Source organism: Mirounga leonina, unplaced genomic scaffold (assembly GCF_011800145.1).
Source record: "Mirounga leonina isolate KUSES-001 unplaced genomic scaffold, KU_Mleo_1.0 Mir_82, whole genome shotgun sequence".
Classification (NCBI taxonomy): Eukaryota; Metazoa; Chordata; class Mammalia; order Carnivora; family Phocidae; genus Mirounga; species Mirounga leonina.
In genome coordinates, this window is record NW_023270825.1 from 41,554,325 (window position 1) to 41,574,910 (window position 20,586).

The 20,586-nt window shown below is 34.3% G+C and overlaps 1 protein-coding gene across 2 annotated transcripts in view; it reads left to right on the forward strand.

Annotated features, from left to right (window-relative positions):
- The window catches only part of EXOC5 (exocyst complex component 5), a 56,974-nt gene that overhangs the window by 8,913 nt on the left and 27,475 nt on the right, over positions 1-20,586 (forward strand). For both annotated transcript variants that reach the window (XM_034992705.1, XM_034992704.1), the window contains exons 2-7: positions 9,103-9,197; positions 9,809-9,956; positions 11,734-11,928; positions 15,683-15,747; positions 18,420-18,448; positions 19,662-19,771. In XM_034992705.1, coding sequence (XP_034848596.1) covers positions 9,103-9,197; positions 9,809-9,956; positions 11,734-11,928; positions 15,683-15,747; positions 18,420-18,448; positions 19,662-19,771 — 642 coding nt within the window. The remainder of the gene's footprint in view (positions 1-9,102; positions 9,198-9,808; positions 9,957-11,733; positions 11,929-15,682; positions 15,748-18,419; positions 18,449-19,661; positions 19,772-20,586) is intronic.

Genomic DNA, 20,586 nt, shown 5'->3' on the forward strand with positions numbered 1-20,586 from the left:
ATAGTACTTTAAAGAAAAAAATCAGTACTCATTAAATGTAGTTCATCTATTAATCCCCCATAAAACACATGGTCTCGTGAAAACCAAATCAAATGAGGTTTAAAAGAAGAGGCTAAATGTAATAAAATTTGTTTAGTTCCAGTGCCAGAATTGCATAAGGTTCATATTTGGTTTTTATTAAAATTTTGAATTTTCCAAAATTGGGAATGCTTGTTCTTTATTTTTGGAGTGTGGGTGGTAGTACTGCTTTTTGTACTGGCTTTTTGGTTTTGGATATATGGATCAAGGCTTGATTTTTCAAGATCCTCTGCAGGGGATTTGGCCATGGCCCCAACTAGCAAGTGTTTTGACTTACTCTGTATCTGTGGTGCTCAACATTATTCTGTTGACCACAGTTGGAAAGCAAGAGAAGTGTATGACAGATGATACCCTTGGTTTCAATTTAAGTGTGGAGAAGAGTGAAACTTAAAAAAGTCATTATAAAACAATAAATGACAAAAATGACTAGTATATTGTTCTGTGTTGAGATTTGAATTTTTAAGCCTTGTAGGGGTTTAAGAGTGAAAAAATGAGGGGAGGTCATGTAGGGAAGGAACTCTTCAAGGCATAAATAGGAATTGAGCTGGAGTAAATATATAAAGGTGTTTGGATTGTTGGAAGAGAAAGAGTATCCTTGTGGGATGAGTTACCTAGCCACAGATAAGGAAGCAGAAGTAGCATGGAGGTGAAGAGAAGACTGTAATAGGCTGATGGTAGTGTGGCTGTTCATTTTGGGGGTAAAAGAAATTGGGTAGGACGTGTAAGATGAGAACCTTAAAGGGTAGACATAAGAGTGTGAACTTGATAATTTAAGAATTGCATAGGGAAGTTTCTGACTAAAAGAAAGCAGTGTTTTAAAGATTAGTTTGGCAGTGGTATGCACAATAAATTTAAGAAAAATACTTTATAGGTAGTACTTGTGAACCCGTGGGTTAGTTGGTTTCATAGGACCCAGAAATACTTCTTTCTGAAATCCTCTGAGCCTTATTTTTTTTTACCTAGGCTAAGGGAAAATATTAGTTTTTTTTATTTTGTGGGTGGTTGTAACACATTGCATTGGATCTATTTTTGGGAAAGAGGCTATAAGAAAATATAAAAGTTTAGTTTTGTCAAAGAAACAATGTTAAATTAGGGATTTATGTTCCTGTCCAAGGGCTTGATGTCTTATTTTTAATAGAAATTTCTATTTTAATAGAAATTACCACAAACCCCATATTTTCCTTATAATCGGTAGCATTTGTAAAAAATACAAAATCATTTTAACAGACTGACACAATAATCAATTATGTAAAGTTAAACTTAATATGACAGTATTTTAGTCTATATTGCATACTTCTGAGGTTTTTGTTTTTGTTGGGGCAATTTTTGCTTTTTTGTTACTGTAGTAAAATAGAAGGTAAGGATATAACTTTGCCAGGTTTATGAAATTCTAAAAGATTTTTTGGGGAATTGTTTACAGGTACCTTTGAGAATCCTTTGGGGTGACTTGGTCAGTTGGAAGTCTTAGAATCTGTTAGTTTGGCTATCTTATTGTAAATGCCTTTGCAACAAGGTTAAGTATTGGAGAGCGAATTATTGGGATTTATTTGGTTTTATAAGCAGAAAGGGTTTTGTTTTGTTTTGCTTTTTGCTTTTTTGGAGCTTTCATTCCATTGAGAGGAGTAGCTGATTTATCTTAAACTCTTGTGATAATTTGATTGCCTTAGAGGGTAGAACTTGTACTTTGCTTCCAGGACACTGTTCTCTCCTGGTTTTTCCTCCCTCTTCTACTAGTCCCTCCTGCTTTGTCTCTTTTGTTGGATCCTTATCCTCCATCTATCTGAATGTTGTTGACATGCTCTTCTCTTTCCTAGATGTCATCTAGTTATGAGATTTTAAATTACTCTGATTTTATATCTAGCTCTAGTTTCTTCCCTGTAATACAAACTTGTTTTTCTGATTATGTGCTCTACATTTTCACTTACTATATATCGAATAGACATCCACAACAGGTCATATGCAAAGCAGAGCTTGTTTCCTCACTCCCTCTTTCCATCTCTTTCCAGTCTCGGTAAATGACACCACCCACCATTCACACAGTTGTTCAGGCTGCAGTTCTCCATGACTAATCATGATTTCCTTTTTAAATTTCTCCCCACATCCAATCCAGCAATTTGTATGAATACATCCTTTAAAATGTCATGAACGTGATGATTCCATAGCACCTTAACCACTGTCACTTTCGTTTGAACCATTATCTCTCAACTACTGCAGTGTTGCAGGTTGAGTTCTCTGAAAAGCAGACTTTGAGACAGCGTTTAGTGTGTAGAATATTAACTAGGAGGTACCCTTGGGGTGAATGTCTGTGAAGGGGCAGGGTAAGGATGCAAGATTGGGCCTATGGAGAAATAGAGCTACAATGCTGGCCCACTGACAGTGTTATTGGCCCCAGTGGGGAGTTCTGGAACAAAAATGAAGTGTCAGAGTTGTCCTGCTTTGGACCAAAGTTGTCAGGCCTTTATATCCCTATCTTAGGTATTGATAGATCACACTGGGAAAGGTAGGACATTGAGTGAATCGGTTCTCTGCAGCTGAGGTGATGCCTGAAAATACTGCCAGCCAAAGCCTCTCTGTTGATAGCACAGCACTGCTGGCAGCTAGAACAAGACCCTTCTTGAAGGGAGATCTGGATGACATATCACTGTGTCCACCACAGACCACTCCTGTGCCACAAGACTCCACTTTTTCATAGACATTTGGGGAGCAGCTCCTCTGGCATTCCAATTGGGAGGAAAATTAGAAGGTTAGTGGCATGAACTATGGCTCCCACTATTGTGGCTGGTTTCAGGTTGCAACTGATACTCATTTCTCTAGTCTGTTTCCTTTCTCTATTCTCCATTCTGATACCCCCTTACCTTCAGCTAATGCCTCTGCTACTCTTGGTGGCTTTACTGGTTACCATACCCTTCTTAGGCCAGGGTTGCTATGCTTGTTTGTGTACTTTCAGAATTGGTCAAAAGAGTTCCAAGAGATCTCCATTAAGAGATCTGTGTGTCACAAATACTGTTCCTGCACCTATTACATAATAGCAGCCCTACCTCCTGATTAGATTCAGTTGCCTCTGCCAAAAAAAATGGTCACTCCTCTTCTTGCTTTTACCCACTGGATATAAGCAGCCAAAGTGCCCAGGCAGCACTTGTAGTTATAGTTTAATGGGACTCTTATTATATTCCCAGGTGAAGAGATCTTTGCCTTTGGGGATCAAGACCTTTAACCCTCTAGATCCCGAAATTGTAGGAATAGCAAGCACAAATTGAGAGTCATCATAAGCAGGATCACTTCTGCTTTTGTGCTTTGTTCTCAGACCCATGTTTTTCCTGTGGGAACACAGCATCATATAAAGGTTTTAAATTCAGAATATATACTGCATCTTGGAAAGTAGTGCTCCATCTTTATAGTTATTGTCTCTGAACTGACACTTCAGCTGTGCCTTCAGCAGGCTGTTCCAGTGCGCTATGGACTAGTAGCTTCTGGGTGGTGTAGTTTGTGATATGACCAGTAGATCCATGGTCACCTCCTTTGCTGTAAAATGGGTCCTTTGGGCTGATGTGATATGTGGGATCCAGTGCCACAGAAACAACACTCCCTCTGAGGAGAGGCATACCCAACTCAAATGTTTCTATTCCTGTCAGAATGAATTACTCATCTAGAATGGAAAAGAACTAATGTAATCAACTTGCCACCATGTGGTTGGTTAGTCTACTTGAAGGATGTGGCTGTTTCAGGGGCTCAGAGTTGGTCTCTGTTACTGTTAGGCTAGATACTGAGCTTGGACAGTAACTGGATCAGTTTTGGTAGGAGAGTTCAAATGGTCTTGAAGCAAAACTGTAAATGTGTACCATTGTCAGTTCTATGTGACTGAATTGTCTGATCCTCTTTTTTAATAGGGATAGAAAATAACGTATTTTCCAAATCATTGGCCATATACCATGAGGCTGGGAGATACTACATCTGGCATGACAGATGGAATGGGCTACTTTTTGGTTGATTTTGAGATAATCACCTTCCAGGATTTGTCTGGTTTCTATAAGACCAGACTAATGAATTAAATAAGAAAATTATGGGGAACATAGCTCCAGCATTCTTTAAATAAGGGGTTGGCAACTTATAGCCCATGGGGTAGATGCCGGTTTTTAAAGTTTTATTGATACACAGCCATGCCCTTTTGTTTACTTATTGTCTGGCTACATTTGTACTATGGCTACAGAGTTGAATGGTTGTAAAAAAAAAAAAAAGACTATATGGCTTATAGGCCTGAAATACTTATTGTCTGGCTTCTTAAGAAAAAAATTGCTGATCCTTGTTTTAGAGCTTTAAGAGTGGCACCAAATTTTGCCATTCCACTTGATTTACTACATTGAGTAGAGGCAATTTCAGAGACTTCTTGGACTTCCCCACTATAAAAGCTCTTACTCTATAGACCAAGGACCCAATATGGGAGTTACATCCACCATCAAGTGTGTCTGTCACTGTTACATGTTTGCAGACTGGGGAAATGGCCAGTAGTTGGGCTGATGGATCCATTGGATCTTGGCTAGGAATTTGGTTTATTACTTGGTTCCCATATGTCCTCACTCTCTTGAATCCATGATACTTGGAGTCAATCAAGTATCAGTATCACCTGGGACCTTGTATATAACGGACCTCAAAATGTTTGAGTGTTCCCCTTTCCCTAATGCACAGTTACTCAAGTAAATGGTCATAGCTCTTTGGGGAGGGGGGAGGAAGGAATAGTAGAATCATTACTGCATATATTTGCTAGCATGTTGCAGAGTCCTCCCTTTCAGGAACCTGGCCTTTTCTTCAATAAATAGCTGGAAATATATCGTAGTACATCCTACAGGACCTTGATACAAGCTCTGGACTCTCACCACCTCTTTTGTACCTCATCTACAATTATTCTCCCCTTTGCTCTAGTCACACTGGCCTCTTGTCATTGCTCACATACTAAGTTTGTTTTCTGTACTTGGAGCATTGCTTTCCTACGTGGCTTATGCCTTAGCTGCGTTCAAAATATATTTTCTTAGAGAGGCCGTGCCCGATCACTTCTACCAAAATAAATACTTTAATCCATCACTCTGTATCCTCTTTAGTTTTCTTCATAGTTCTTATTTATCATGTATCTGTTCATTTGTCTCTCACTCCCTGTCATGACATCCATAGGGGCAGAGATTTTTCTCCTGCCTTGTTTACTGACTTTTGTAGAATAGTCAGTAACATGTAGTAGGCTCTCCATGAATATTTGTTGAATGAAGGCATATTGTATTTTGAGAAAATTGAAATATTTCATATGAAAAAAATGCTTATTTTTTACCATGTCAGTAATACCTGTGTTGATGTATAAATTTTTGGACATACATCATTTAGTAGAACTGTTACATGGAAATTAATGAACAGTGTAAATTTCAATGAAATTTAGTTGAAAATTGCAACTACTGAATAATAAATGAAATTAATAACACATGAGAACTATGATTATTAAGTATTTACATAGGTATGCATGTATAAAAAGTGACAGGGAAAAGGAACATGATTACTATGTAAAGTTATTTATGGGAGTATTGTGGACTTTGGAAGAACTATTTCCTAAATTAATTTAGCCTCTTTTAAAGAAAAAGCTCTGGATTTTACCAGAAGTGAAAATTTGGACCTCAGAAATCAGATGAATCTGTGTGACCTTGGATTAAATAACTTTTTTGTATCACACAATTGCATAGGTATAAAATGAATCAATATTGATAAAACCTACCTCATAGACTTGTAAGTATTAAATGAGATTAAGTATGTAAAGATAAAAATTAGCTTTTCTCAACATTTCATCATTATTTAGGAGTATTTCATATGCTTGTCAGATTTTAAGTTTCTAAGTAGCTCAGTTTCTGAAGTTCTAAGTAGCTCTAAACATAAATTCCTTTATCTTGAGTCAATGTTTCCCAATTTATATATGTAAATTAAGAATTGTTAGACATACATAAAACTTTTGTTTCAACAGAAATGAATTAGAGAAGAGGTATGATTATTTAAATGATGATATGTTTGCTAAATGAGTTAATTATATTTCAGAGGGCCAGTATTTTTCCTTTGCAGGATATCTAAATTATCCTTAGGACTTAATTCTCAAACATGTTAGCACATGGATAAACTGACTTTTTTTTTTTTAAGTAGCTAACAATCTTGTTTATTTCTATGCCTTCATCTAATCAGATAGCTTTCCTATAATGGAAATCTTAGAGAAACTGGATTAATATGACTGCTATTTTTCAGTTATTTGACTACTCTAAAAGAGACTTTTATAGGTAAAATGTAAAGTCTTTAAAAATTTTTTAATACCTATTTATATTGTTTTGTGTTACTGCTTGATGTTAATTTTTTTCTTTTAGCAATTAGTGATACTAACAGTCATAAAGGTTATATGGTTTTCTTATAAAATATGAACCAGTTTGAAAGTTGATATTGGATTCTATCTACAGATAGGCATGTGACAGTGTATCAGTTGTCTGATAAAATTATTGGTTGGTCATTTAATTAGAATGTTTATAAATATAAGTAGAAATTTTAAAAGACATGATCAGTGATGTGCATATGCCTTCGTGTGGCAGTTTTTACCTTTTTAGCTTCACCTATTATCCTTACCATCTAACTTTAGGTACAAGGAACTACTTGTAGTTTCCCATAGTTGCCATTCAGTTTTACATAGCAATAGAACAGAATGATTTAAATCTCAGCTCAGCTTGTGTTACCTTGGTTAAGTAATTAACCTCTCTTAACCTTTGTTTCCTCATCGTAAAGTGGGGGGTAAAATAGGACCTTCCTTACAGGTCTTATGAAGAGAGTAGTAAATGAGGTAATACGTGTAAAGTGTTTATGTGAGATGTTATTTTTGTTGGTACATATTCCTGTTCTTATCGTGATGGTTATTCTTAGTCTGACTGAAATTCATCCTCTCATTCCTCCTCTCACATCAGACTGGTGAATGATTCTCTCAAGTACCAGTGTGGTGGTGGTGGTGGTGATGATAAAAAAGAACAAGATTATTATCTGTTGGCCTTAATTGTCACCTCTCATGTTCCTCCAGATGTGGTCCTTGTCATCTAGTCCATCTGCTCAGTTCCCCTAATAGGCTAAGTTCTATCTACTCTTTCCCTAATGGTCGGGAAAAATATTTGTTCCATTATTGTCTGGCTGATTTTTCTTCTTTATTCTAGTCTCAGTTTAAGTGTTGGTCCTCAGAAAGTTTGCCTGATGTAATGCCTACTTCTTGCCAGTCTTCTACCCTTTCTATCTTCCTATCATGTCTGTTCCTGTTGTATAGTCTTAGATCCAGGACTTTTCTTTCGCTTACATTTATCACAGTTGTAACTAGTTATGTCTGTACTTGTTTAATGTTGGCCTCCTTACCTAGAAGATCATTTCTATGAGGCCTTGCAGGAACCCTGTCTATTGAATTAACATCTATATTCTTAGTGCCTACTACTATGCCCAGCACATAGCAGTTGCTCAGCAAAATTTGCTGAATTACTAAATACCGCATTTCTGTTGCCCAGCTACCTGTTGAGGTAACAACTTAGCAGTATTGATATTAAAGTTTGCACACATTCTTAATTTTACTTATCATATACGATTGCATTCTTTATTTATAATTTTTCCCCTATTAGGCTGTGAGTTTCTTGAGGTTACAGTTTTTTAATATATCTTTTTATTCCAAAGCCTAATGGAGTGCTTGGCACTGGAGATTTTATTGTTCAGTGAATGTTTATCAATGAAAATATGTTTTTAAAATATGATTAACAAATGGAAAATTTTGCAGATACTAGAATTCAAACTGGAATCACCAGCAAATGCTACTAGTTTAAGTTACATGCTAAGAGGGCGGCAATATATGATACCCATTTGCATGAAAGAAGGTAGTATGAAAAATATGTAAATTAGTGTGTATTAGTTTAAAAAATTCATTGTCAGCTGATGGTGAATATTTGAATGTTTAGTTTCTTGATTGGGTCTTCTACTCTAATATTCTTTTTTTTCATAATTAATGCTTTTTTCCTGAGAAAATTTAGAAAATTTTATCCTGCTTTTTTGTGAACATTTTTTCTCATTGCATTTAATTTTTTTCAGCATGATTTTAATAAGTACATAGTTTTCATCCTGTAAGTTTGTCATAATTTTTCAATAATTATTTTATTGAATATTTATGTAAACAATTTTTAGGTATCATACATAACACTCAGTGAACATTCTGCAAAAATTGTGTTCATATCTGCTTTTCCCGTAGAATTTTAAAAGTAGAATTACTGGGGTGCCTGGGGTGCTCAGTCGTTAAGCATCTGCCTTTGGCTCAGGTCATTGTCCCGGGGTCCTGGGATCGAGTCCCACATCGGGCTCCCTGCTCTGTGGGAAGCCTGCTTCTCCCTCTCCCACTCCCCCTGCTTGTGTTCCCTCTCTCTCTCTGTCTCTCTCTGTCAAATAAATAAATAAAATCTTAAAAAAAAAATAAAAATAAAAGTAGAATTACTGGATTAAAGGGTATGAGCATTCATAATACTGTTTATGTTATCAAATTGTTACTTGTTGTCCTCCAAAAATACTGTACCTGTTAACGTTTCTAATAAAAATGAGTGTCTGAATTTCAGTTTACCCTCTCCTGTATTGCATATTATAATTACCAAAAAACCACTTTGTCAGTGTGTTCGAGGTTAAAAAAAAGTGATAATTTGACCTTATTTGATTGTTAGTGAGGCCACATATGTTTCCTGTTGTATGTCTTCTATAAATTGTGTCCTTTGCTCATTTTCCCAATGGGATGTTCTATCTAGTCATAATACTGTTCTAATATTTTAATATCCTAATTTTTATTAATTTGATTTTTTAAAATTAATAACCTTGTATATTTTAATAATAATGTGTTTAAATGGTAATTTAATTCCATTTTAAGCTCTCACATAGTAAAACCTGCTTCATTTTTGCAAGTAACATTAAGATATCTTCTATGAAACTTTTTTAAAGAACATTTATTTTGTAAACTAGGAGCCTTTTGTGGCAGATGAGTATATTGAACGACTTGTGTGGAGAACCCCAGGAGGAGGCTCTAGAGGGGGTCCTGAAGCTTTTGATCCCAAAAGGTGAAGTAAAAATGTTTTTTTCCCCATAGATCCAATCTAATACAAATTTGTGTTTGGAATAAAGGTGACTATTGAAATTCTTTCCAAACCCCTTTTACAGCCTGGGGTTTATTTTCTTTTATATTTCTTTTATTTTAGAGAAGGACTTTAACTGGTGTGAGGGGATTTTATTGTGTTGTAAGAATTTAATATTTTCTCCAATTAGTAATATACTAGAAAAGGTTGGTTATATCTCTAAAATAAAAACATGTTGAATATGTTGTTTTAAGTATAGTTGTAAATTAAAGGAACAGAAAGTCACTGTTCCCTGGAATGCACGCTGTTATTTTTATATACTGTATAAAATTTTTATATCATATATATTAAAAATATATATTTTTTATCTTTTTGACTATTTTCTATAAAATTGATTTCTATTCTGGAAGGTAGTAGATATTCTGGGTGAGGTTTTCATTCATGTCAAAGATAATCCCTAAGATGCTCTCGAGAAAATTAACATAATCATCCCTACCTTAAGGAATGCTTACTGATACTTTATTACAAGTGAACTGGCCGGTTCCTAATGATTAATCATAGATGGATTGATACATATTCTGATTTTCCTCTATTAGGTTATTAGAAGAATTTGTAAATCATATTCAGGAACTACAGATAATGGATGAAAGGATTCAAAGGAAAGTAGAGAAACTAGAGCAACAGTGTCAGAAAGAAGCCAAGGAATTTGCCAAGAAGGTGCAAGAGCTCCAGAAAAGCAATCAGGTAAGCAGTTAAGCTATCAATAGTTTACACAGGTTATCTTTATTTCCTTCCACCATTAAGTTCTTAAAAAACTCTAGTCAAATAATAGTAACTGTTGAGGTTTCTCAACTGTTCCCATACCTGGGGAAAAATGTCAATGAACTGTTATCAGGCACTCTTAGCACACTGACTTGCTGTTGATCAGTGGTTTGGGATCACGGCACTCCCTTCTTAGGTTGGAGTGGTATCCAGTACAGTCACAGTGGGCAAACTTTGAAGAATGACACTGTAGCAGACCTGCATTTTTAGGGGCTCATGATTAGCTTGGATAGTTAGGTAGTCATTTGTATTCTCATTAAGCATAAAACAGAGTAATACCAGAACAGCTGTTGCCTGGATCAGATTTTTCCCTAATCTTGGAAGTTTTACAGAAGTCATGGGGTATATACCCGTGTGAGAACTGTCGTATAACTATGGGGAGAGTGGATACAGAATTCTTCCTCAATCCATTTTGGAGTAAAATCAGTAGCCCACCCCTGGGATAAGTAGGCCAAACTTCTAAGCCATTCTTAAATCCTAAACTGAATCTGGAACCTGTGAAACCCTTTTACAGCCTGGGCCTGATCTGGGACTTGATTGCCCTTTGTAAGTATAGTTGATGGAGTCCTGTTTAGCATTGCTGCCTCCCAGGGGCTGTTCTTAGTGTTAGGTATTAGCAAACTGATTTCTGCTCAAATTTTATTTATTTGATTTCCTTCACTTAAGTACATATGGCTGTGAAAAAATACTTAATAAAGTCAGTAATTTACATAAGATAGAAAATGTGTTTTTAAGTAGTCAAAGTGATAGATTCCAAATACTTATAATGCAGTTTTCTCTTGGTAATAATAATAGTATTAATAGTTAATCTAACAAGCTTTGGAGATAGTCTGTTCTGCCACTTACTAGCTATATAATCTCAAACAAGTTAACTTCCCTGTGCCTCAGTTTTTTCCATCTATAAATTAGGTTGTTATAAGGATTAAATAAGTAAATACATGTAATATGCTTAGAACAGTGGCACAGAGGAAGTCCTTAGTGAATATTTGCAGCTCCCTCCTCCCTCACCTCTTAACTTAAAGTTAGAACAAAAGTGCCATACCATACTGAATTATCAGCAATTGTGTTATTGGCAATTCTAAGGCATTCGTTATACATAATTTTCAAAAACCACAGGATAATCTGTGTACTCTGGAAAAAAGGGAAGAATATATTAGGAAGTATTGTACCTTTGCTTCAATTGAATAATTGTTATAGTCTTTTATGTTTTCAAAACTGGGCAAGAACCATCTTACCTTATTTCATTGCTCTTCGGATACTTAAAAATAAATGTTAAATGCTCTTTTTAATTAGTGCCTTTTATTTCTGACATTTTTGACTCAGTAGCAAGCAAATTGTTCCTATCACTGGTCCCTTTGACACTTAGTTCATTGATTTCAGAATCATTGTTTAGGACTAAATTATACTGGGAATATTGTTAAACAGGATACAATTTTATTGCTTAACAAATGTTCATGATAAAATATTACTTTAATAGTTAAAGGCATAAAAGTGTGCAACTTTGTTAAAAAGTTTTCAGATCAGGCAGTGCTAATGGGCATAAATTGTTTCTGTAGTTTAGCTCACATATAGCTTCTATGTTATCTTTAGTTACCTAAGTTAGAGAGTAGAGATGAGATTGGTGGTCTAGTTTTGATACGAATTCACTTATAAACTGGGTTCTCTGATTGTATTTTATGCTTATGCGCATTTTTCCCAGGTTGCCTTCCAACATTTCCAAGAACTAGATGAGCACATCAGCTATGTAGCAACCAAGGTCTGTCACCTTGGAGACCAGTTGGAAGGGGTAAACACACCTAGACAACGGGCAGTAGAGGCTCAGAAATTGATGAAATACTTTAATGAGTTTCTAGATGGAGAATTGAAATCTGACGTTTTTACAAATTCTGAAAAGGTGAGTACTGTCAGAAGGATAAAAGCACCTGCATCATTAATAACAATGCCCAAATTATGAACTACATTTATTACTTTCCAGTTATTACTTTCAAATCACCGAGTAGCTGACTTATTAAAACTTTTTATTGTTCTGAAGTGTGTTTAGTATACTTGCCTGCAGATTACTGATGAAGTTTATATATTCAGATTTTTAATTGCAGGATTGTCTGGAATTTTTGTTTATGAAATTATATGTGAAAATGCTGAGGTAACTGTGTTAATAAGTATTTCTTTTCCATTGTTGACTTTTAATATTAACAAAATTTAATAGTTATATTCCATTGGGGGAGGATATAGTCTGACCTAAATCACTGATAGGCAGAAGTATCTTTCTGCAAAAGGAATTCAGAGCTTCTAATTTCTGTTACTTGAAAAAGAGTGCTTATAAAGAATTCAAGCATAGTTTGGACTAAAGAGAATTGAAAAATCTGAATTGTTTATGTTAATCCTTTTCTTTGCATTAGTCACTTAATACTGGTACATGGTATTGGCTGTTCTCCAATCTTGAAAGGAGGCTATTTAGCTGACTTTCTTCCTCCCAGGGGGGAAAAATCAAAATGCACACACAAAAAAAGACCTTCGTATAGGTAGTATATGCATATGGTAACATTGTCCACTAATAAATAAATACAGTCTCCCTGAATTATTCCGAGTTTACTCCATGGAATATTTTTGATAGTGGAAAGTTAAAAGTTATGTATTGTTAAAGTTTACATTGAATTAAGCAACACATTTTTGTGAGTGGGAACTGTATAGGCTTATAGAATTTATAATTTTTAGAGAACTTTGAAAAAACAGTTACATATACATAATTCCTCTAAGGAAAAGATAGTATTTTAAATAATGAGTTTAAGCAATTATATTTATATTATAAAGTTGAATTGACAGAGTAACATTAAGATTATCATATTTAAACACTTGTTAAACAGTGGCAATATCTAGCTTTTATTAGATTTATGTGATTTTTAAGCATAAGAGTAAATATACATACATACAGACACACACCCCAATGCTTGAACAATGAACTTTTTCAGGATAGTTTTTATGTTTACTAAATATAAACATATATTTATAATATAAAAGTATATATGCATATTATAAATATGTTTTAAATATGAAAAATTATATAATTTAACATTTATAACTTGGATTACCTTGGATTATACCTGTAGGATTATGTAATCTATTTATGCTGTTATAAACCAAATGCAGATATTATATCCAATGTGGGTTGTCCTGTTTATTTGAATGCAGCTCAAGGCAGCCATTTAGGATCTAGGGAAAGAAAATATAACTGATCATAAATATTTTTTTTTTGATCATACATATTTTTAATCTGATTTTTTATTGCTTGCAATATTTTATATCATGAAATTAAGTTCTTTACACTTTTTTTAAACATTTCAATTATCCTCAGGTAGTTGTATAGTTCTTGGTATTATTGTTACCTCTTAAGTTTTGAGGTTTTAATTGAAAGAAAAAGTCTTCATATTGCTAGTTCATTCACTTGGTCACTTAGCTATCTGTAATTTTTGAGGTGCAAGTATAGACTAACAGCTTTTAAGTGAATTCCTCTTCTCCTTTGCTTCACTCTTCTCTATATTCCATTTTCTTTCATTTTGTGTTCCTTTGTTTTTTTAAGATTTAGTTGTTTGGGAGAGAGAAAGAGAGAGTGTGCACACATGTTGGGGGGGAGGGGCAGAGGGAGAAGCAGAGAATCTCAAGCAGACTCCCTGCTGAGCGCAGAGTGAGGAGCCCAATGTGGGGCTCGATCTGATGATGCCGAGATCATGATCTGAGCCAAAACTAAGTCGGACACGCAACAGACTGAGCCACCCAGGTGCCCTGTGTTCCCTTTCTCTTATATTTTATTCCTTTTTTCCCCCCGATCGTCTTGTTTTTCTCTCATGTCTTCCATAAGTTTTGGGTTACTGTTTGCTAATAGTGAATCATTATTTTTGGCTTGGTACTATTACAGTTAATTACACTTAGGAACTCATATATGGTATTAGATTGCTAATTATCAGATAAACTTCTGGCTTTCTCAGTTTCTACCTTCCCAAAGGAAAGAAGAGCCAGATCACCCACATAGCTAGGGAAGTGTATGACTGTGGAAGGAACTGAAATGGGATAAGATATCCACACATCTTCCTGCTCCATAGTCATTTTTGTTTTTTTAATCTTTGTTTTTCAGAATCTTTTAATTTTCTTCCCTAGAAAAGACCTATTTTATGTCCATATTATATATTTCCTCTTACCTCTGTTCTTACAAAATGTTAGTTGTTTTTGTCCCTAGAATCACACCTTACTGTGCTTCATGTAGATAATGCCTGATGACTCTGATTATCTTTAACACTGTTAGCATGGGCGGTCTCTCACCTCACTCTACATGTAAGCAAATTAGATTAGATTGTGGATTTGGCAATTTCTGTACTTACTGTTATAGTACATTTTAACTGATGGATGACTGTAAGAACTGTTGTGCTTTAAATGATTTTTACAAAATAATTACCTATAGAAGTTCAGTAAAATCAAGTGTTATTTGTTACTCTGTTTCCACTACATTTAAGCAAAGTTTGCAAACAGCATACAATGGGGACTTCCATCTCTTAAAAGATAAGAACACATTCCTGATGGAAACAGAACTGGCTGTGGACCAGGCAAGTCTTTTCTGAAGGGGATATTGGTGAGGAGAAAAGGATGGATATTGCCAGTCCAACTAAATGGCATGGTGAAAAGTGATACTGCAGTAGTACCTGTGCCCATGTGCAGCAGGATTGAGTGAGTGATAACTGAAAATGACAGTGACATGCTGACTAGGAGAGAAGAGATAATGGAAACCGAAATGCTATATTCACTATTGTTTGACAACAGTGCTATCCTTTCTTTGGCCCTGCTGTTATCCACTGTTGCTTGCCAGACTTCACATGAGTACATAGTTAGAAAGATCTATAGTAATGTTTTTAGCTCTTCCTTCATGTTTTTAAGAGTCTCTTTATTTTTTAGGTAAAAGAAAGTGAATGATTATAAAATCAATTACTGAAGTATGACAAAATAAATCTCAGTACTTACGTGACATTTAAAGAAAGTGAATATTATATAACTCCCCTACACATTAGTAAGCGCAGTCACATATTTGCATTTTAAGAACTTTAGACCCTTGACCTTAGTCCTTTAGTTTTACAACTTAAGTACACACGTTTTTGTACCATATTTCATTCAGGAGACTTCATATTAAATTCTGTCTTTGCTTTTAGAACAAGTTTTATAAATATATTTATTAAATGACAGGTGTTTTTATTGTTTTATGCATTTAGCTTAAAGTGAGATATATGCAGCAATATAATCTGAATTATTTTCATATATCTTATTTGTCTTTTTTGGGTACATAAACCAGAAGAGACACTACTTTTCAGCAAGCAATGACTTGAATTTTTTCCAAGTAAATTTGATCTGCAGGTTTCATTGGGAAGGGACTGTGGTATTATAAAACCACAGAATTTCAATATCAGAAAGACAAATGTTTATGTTTTATTGACTCATTATTAGTGATATCCCAAATGCCTTTCTGTTGCTCGAAAGGTTTTATTTTTGTGGATTTTAAAAGAAAATTGTTGGAGTGAGGGTCTGTGGGCTATTTTCAAGTATAAAAATATTTTTGATATACATAAGGGCTTTTTTAAAAATTATTGCTTTCAATTTTTTTTGAATAGATAAAGGAAGCAGCAGACATCATTCAGAAGTTGCACCTAATTGCCCAGGAGTTACCTTTTGACAGGCAAGTTTATTTCTCAAGACCTAATTTTGATATGTGCTATAATTTATAGATAAAGTTGTATTTTTCCCTGTATGGTTTTGCTTATTCAACAACAATTTATTGAGTACCCCCTTTGTACAACTCATAGTGTATAATAGTTAATTGAAAAAATATAGTCTCTTAATACCTACATTTAATGATATACCTTGAAATACTTTCAATCCTTTATCTTTCTTCTGAAAAGAAATTGCTGAAGGAGAATTTTGAAATTTACTAACGTGATACTTTGAATTTTCATTTTTTGGACTTTGATAACCTAGGTGGGAGAAGACAGGGAAAATTTAAACATTGGGTCATTCAGCTGTTTTTTCTTATATCTAGATGAGAATTCTTAAACTTTTGGGGTTTTAGACACCTTTGAAAAGCTGATGAAAGCTATAAAGTTTCTTCAAATAACTCAGATACACACAGATTATTATTTGCAACTTCATGGAATTTCAGACTCTTAGCCTATCCACAGACTCCTCCCTAGAGACATCAGGTTAAGAAACCTTGCTTTAGATGCAAGGCCCTAGGGCCATTGCTAAGTCAGGTATTAATGGTTTCATTTTAAAAGAAACTTTATGGAGAAGGAGATTTTTTTTCATGATTTCCTTTAGTCCATAGAATGTCAGACTTTTTAATAAAATCTTGGTAGTAGTAGTTTCCTCGTATGAATGTGTGAAAAAAATAAGTCTTCATGTAACAGACAATATATCTGTTACTACTTTTGGCAGTACTTGGGGATTCTTGGGTACAGGTAGAATGTAAATGTATTGCTATACTTAAAGTTTGTGATACAAATGTAGGGTGAGAATGAATTCCTTACCCCCAAAATATATCTTATTTTATCCCAACTCTGAATCATCATATAGGATTAGCAGTGATGGCCATGTCATTTAGCGATTGCTAATAATAATCTCATATTTTCCCAGCACTGTGAATCATGATTTTTTAAATGAATAGTTCTGTTTTATTTATTAAAATAGTATTTTACTAAGGTCAGAAAGATATTCTCATATGTTTTATAAAGAAGCATTAGTCATTAAAACATAGTTAAATGGGAAAAAATCTTTTGTTATATTACTGCAATTTATTGAAGAGATTTAGCTCATAATTTGTGTTAAAATATACTTTGAGGGGTGCCTGGGTGGCTCAGTCAGTTAAGTGTATGCCTTCGGCTCAGGTCATGATCCCAGGGTCCCAGGATTGAGCCCGTGTCAGGCTCCCTGCTTGGCAGGGAGTCTGCTTCTCCCTCTGCCCCTCTACTGCTCACTCTCTCTCAAATAATAAATAAAATCTTTAAAATATATATATATATACTTTGAAATAAATTAGAAAAGAAATGGGATCTTCAAAATATAAATATTTTAGTATATTGCTTTATCCTCACCAAGAACTATCATACCCATCTCCTTGATTGATTGATTGATTTTTAAAGTTTATTTAAGTAATCTCTACACCCAACATGGGGCTTGAACTCCCAACCCAGAGATCAAGAGCTTCATGCCATAGTGACTGAGCCAGCCAGGCGCTTCATGAGTAGTGATTTTTAAAGTCACCAGAAAAACCTCTCTTTATCTCATTTCAGAGTTGGACCATTTACTTAAGTGGGTAAAATGTGTGGCTCACAATAGGTGCTTGATAATTATTGGATAATCTCTCCATCCTATTCTACATATACGCATCTTCTTTCACTTCTCAGTTACATACATATCTTACAGTTTTGTTTTAGCCTCTCTACTGAGCCTTGGAATTGAATATATATCCTAATTAGATTTAATTTTTTCAGAAAGATCATATGGCCTTACATGCACTCTCTAATCCACCATGATGTTGATACATCAATTTTGTATAACTCTCTAAGTTTTTATTACCTTCTTTATCTGTCTGTGCCATCTCTTTTGCCAGCCACCTTCCTCTCTCCAAACTGATTGCATAGGATCTCTCAACATTAATTTTCCGTGATGTACTTTCTTCCTTGATATTTAAGATTTTAAAAATTTCTAGTGTATGGTAGTATGTGATATTTTAGTTTCTGAATTTGCAAAGATTGAATGATTAGTCTGTAAGACACGTTGCTGGGTCCTTTTTATGACTTCTCTTTTATTTTTCATATACTTATTTTATCATTCTTTTTTGTTTAAATAACAGTAATGGAATTTTGTATGAAAAAATCCCAACAGAAGGGGCAAATAGACAAGTATCAAGGAATTTAAAATGTTAGTGAATGTGTTGAGACAACAGCTCAGTGTTGGGGCTGGTGGAGTTGTCAGTGCCTCATATAGAACTTCTCCCTCTTTAAGAAGTTATTGTTATTCAATGTGAATTTCATAAATGAAAACCAGCTACCCCATCTGAATTGTCCAAATTCAGTTTTGTTTCCTGGCCTGCTTATTGTCAGTACTCTTTCCCTTCTGGCTGGCTGGCTTTCTTCCTTTCTTTCCTTTCTTCTCTTTCTTTTTTTTTCTTCCCTCCCTCCCTCCCTCTCTTCTTTCCTTCCTTCCTTTCTTCCTTCCTTCCTTATGATTACCTTTAGTACAAAGGGTTCCCTTATACCCCCCAGGCTCTTTTTCCCCTTTTATTAACATCTTAGATTACTATGGTACATTTGTCACTACTAATGAATCTTATCATTAATTCTTATCTTTCAGGTTTTCAGAAGTAAAATCCAAAATTGCAAGTAAGTTTTTAATAGTATTTAAATAGTATTTAAAAGTATTTAAAATAGTATTAGTTTTGAATAGATGATAAAAATACTTATGTAAAAGAAAAAAAATAGTAAAAGGAGAGATAGTGGGAACAATGTCATCCTCCCACCCCATCCCTGAGTTTGATTCCTCTTCCTTGAAACAGTCATTACCAGTTTCTTGGGTATTCTTCTAGAGTATGCTCTGGATATATAAGCATAGGACATAAATCACACATGTATATATACACACACACACATCTATATATGTATCTATATCTATATATAGAGAGAATTTAGTTCTACTCTCCCCAGTTATTTTAAAATAATTGGCTAGCATATACCATGTGTTTTTAATTTAATGATACATCTTGGAGATTGTTTTATATCCATACATGTATCCCTAAAATAGGTTCTTTTTCTTAAAAGCCAAGCTCATATGAGCATTTTGGTACCTATATGACTCCTTACATGATTAGTTTTATTCTTTCCAATCTTTGGATTATATTTTAAGTAGGTCAGTCTAGGTCTCTGGGAAAGCCACTATATTTGCAGGCCCCCATGGTAACCTGAGTCACGTTTGGGATGCCACTGCATAGAAAGTTCAAAGAGCCACCTGTTTTCCCAGAAGTGTTATCATAATGACATAGATAGTTGGACTTCCTGGCACTGTTTTTGATTACTATAGATTAGTCCAAAGTCAGGTTTTCATTCAGAACATTAGTAACCTCAGTAATGTGGGGAATCAGACACCATATATTATCTTAAGGTGAGATTTGGTGTTGAATCCACCATTGTTCATGGTAAAGACATCTGATCTCTAGTAAGGAGTTTTATAGTCCCCTTCACCCTTTCTGTAGCTTTAGGTTTAAGATTTTTTCCTATCTCTTACTCTCAGAAATGACATCTAGAGGTTTATCTCAGTCATCTGCTTTTTTAAGTAACAGTGGTAAATGGTAATCAGACCATGGGGGTTCAGCTGTTTACTGGTTGGGAAGATTTTCTTGTCTTGAAAATATAGATTTATATATCATAGTATATTATAAGGGCTAGATTCACTGCCTGTAATCTAATATTGTATTTGTAAGTCTTTAAAAAGAAAGCTAGATCCATAGTCATTATATTTGTAAATAATTCATATGTTTGTAAATAACTTGGATACCTTGAATGTGTCATTGTAGATGAATGACTTTCTTTTTATGTTTAGGTAAATATCATGATTTAGAATGCCAACTGATTCAGGAGTTTACTAGTGCTCAAAGAAGAGGTGAAATCTCCAGAATGAGAGAAGTAGCAGCAGTTTTGCTTCATTTTAAGGTAAATAGTAATAAAAACGAAGTTTAGTTTTCAATATTGTGGAGATTATATAAATTCTATATAGGATAGTCTCTGATTTTATTATAGTTGCGTGACTATATCACAGTGATAATTTTTATTGTTTTGAACAATTTGAATATACATTTCACATCTCCATAAATGTTAAATTTTAGGTATTTAATATTTTATATTCAATAATATTAATATTTTATCAGTTAATTTTTATATAGGTTGACATAGAAAAATCATACTATCTTGTTTTTTAAATTATTTTTTCAGTCAAACATGTACAAAATAGGTCATAAGCAAGAAGATTTAGCCTTAAATATCTGGTAGGATGTAGGAACGAGAGAGTAGATGGAATGTAACTAGTAAAAGATTTAAATTAAATTCAGAGGATCTCAGGTGGTAATACAAAGGAATATTGTCTTCTGGGAATTTGAATTAGGGAAAGAATCCCTGTATGGCATTGTATTTCTACAAAGAAGGTACTTAAAGAAATAGGGTTTGCTTAGTTTCAGACCACGATGCTATGAAACCAAAGTCAACCACAAGAAAACAAATACATGGAAGGTAAAGAACATCCTACTAAAGAATGAATGGGTCAACCAGGAAATTGAAGAATTAAAAAAAATACATGGAAGCAAATGAAAATGAAAACATGACAGTCCAAAACCTTTGGGATGCAGCAAAAGTGGTCCTAGGAGGGAAGTATATAGCTATACAGTCCTTCCTCAAGAAGCAAGAAAAGTCTCAAATACACAACCTAACTTTACACCTAAAGGAGCTGAAAAAAGAACAGCAAATGAAGCCTA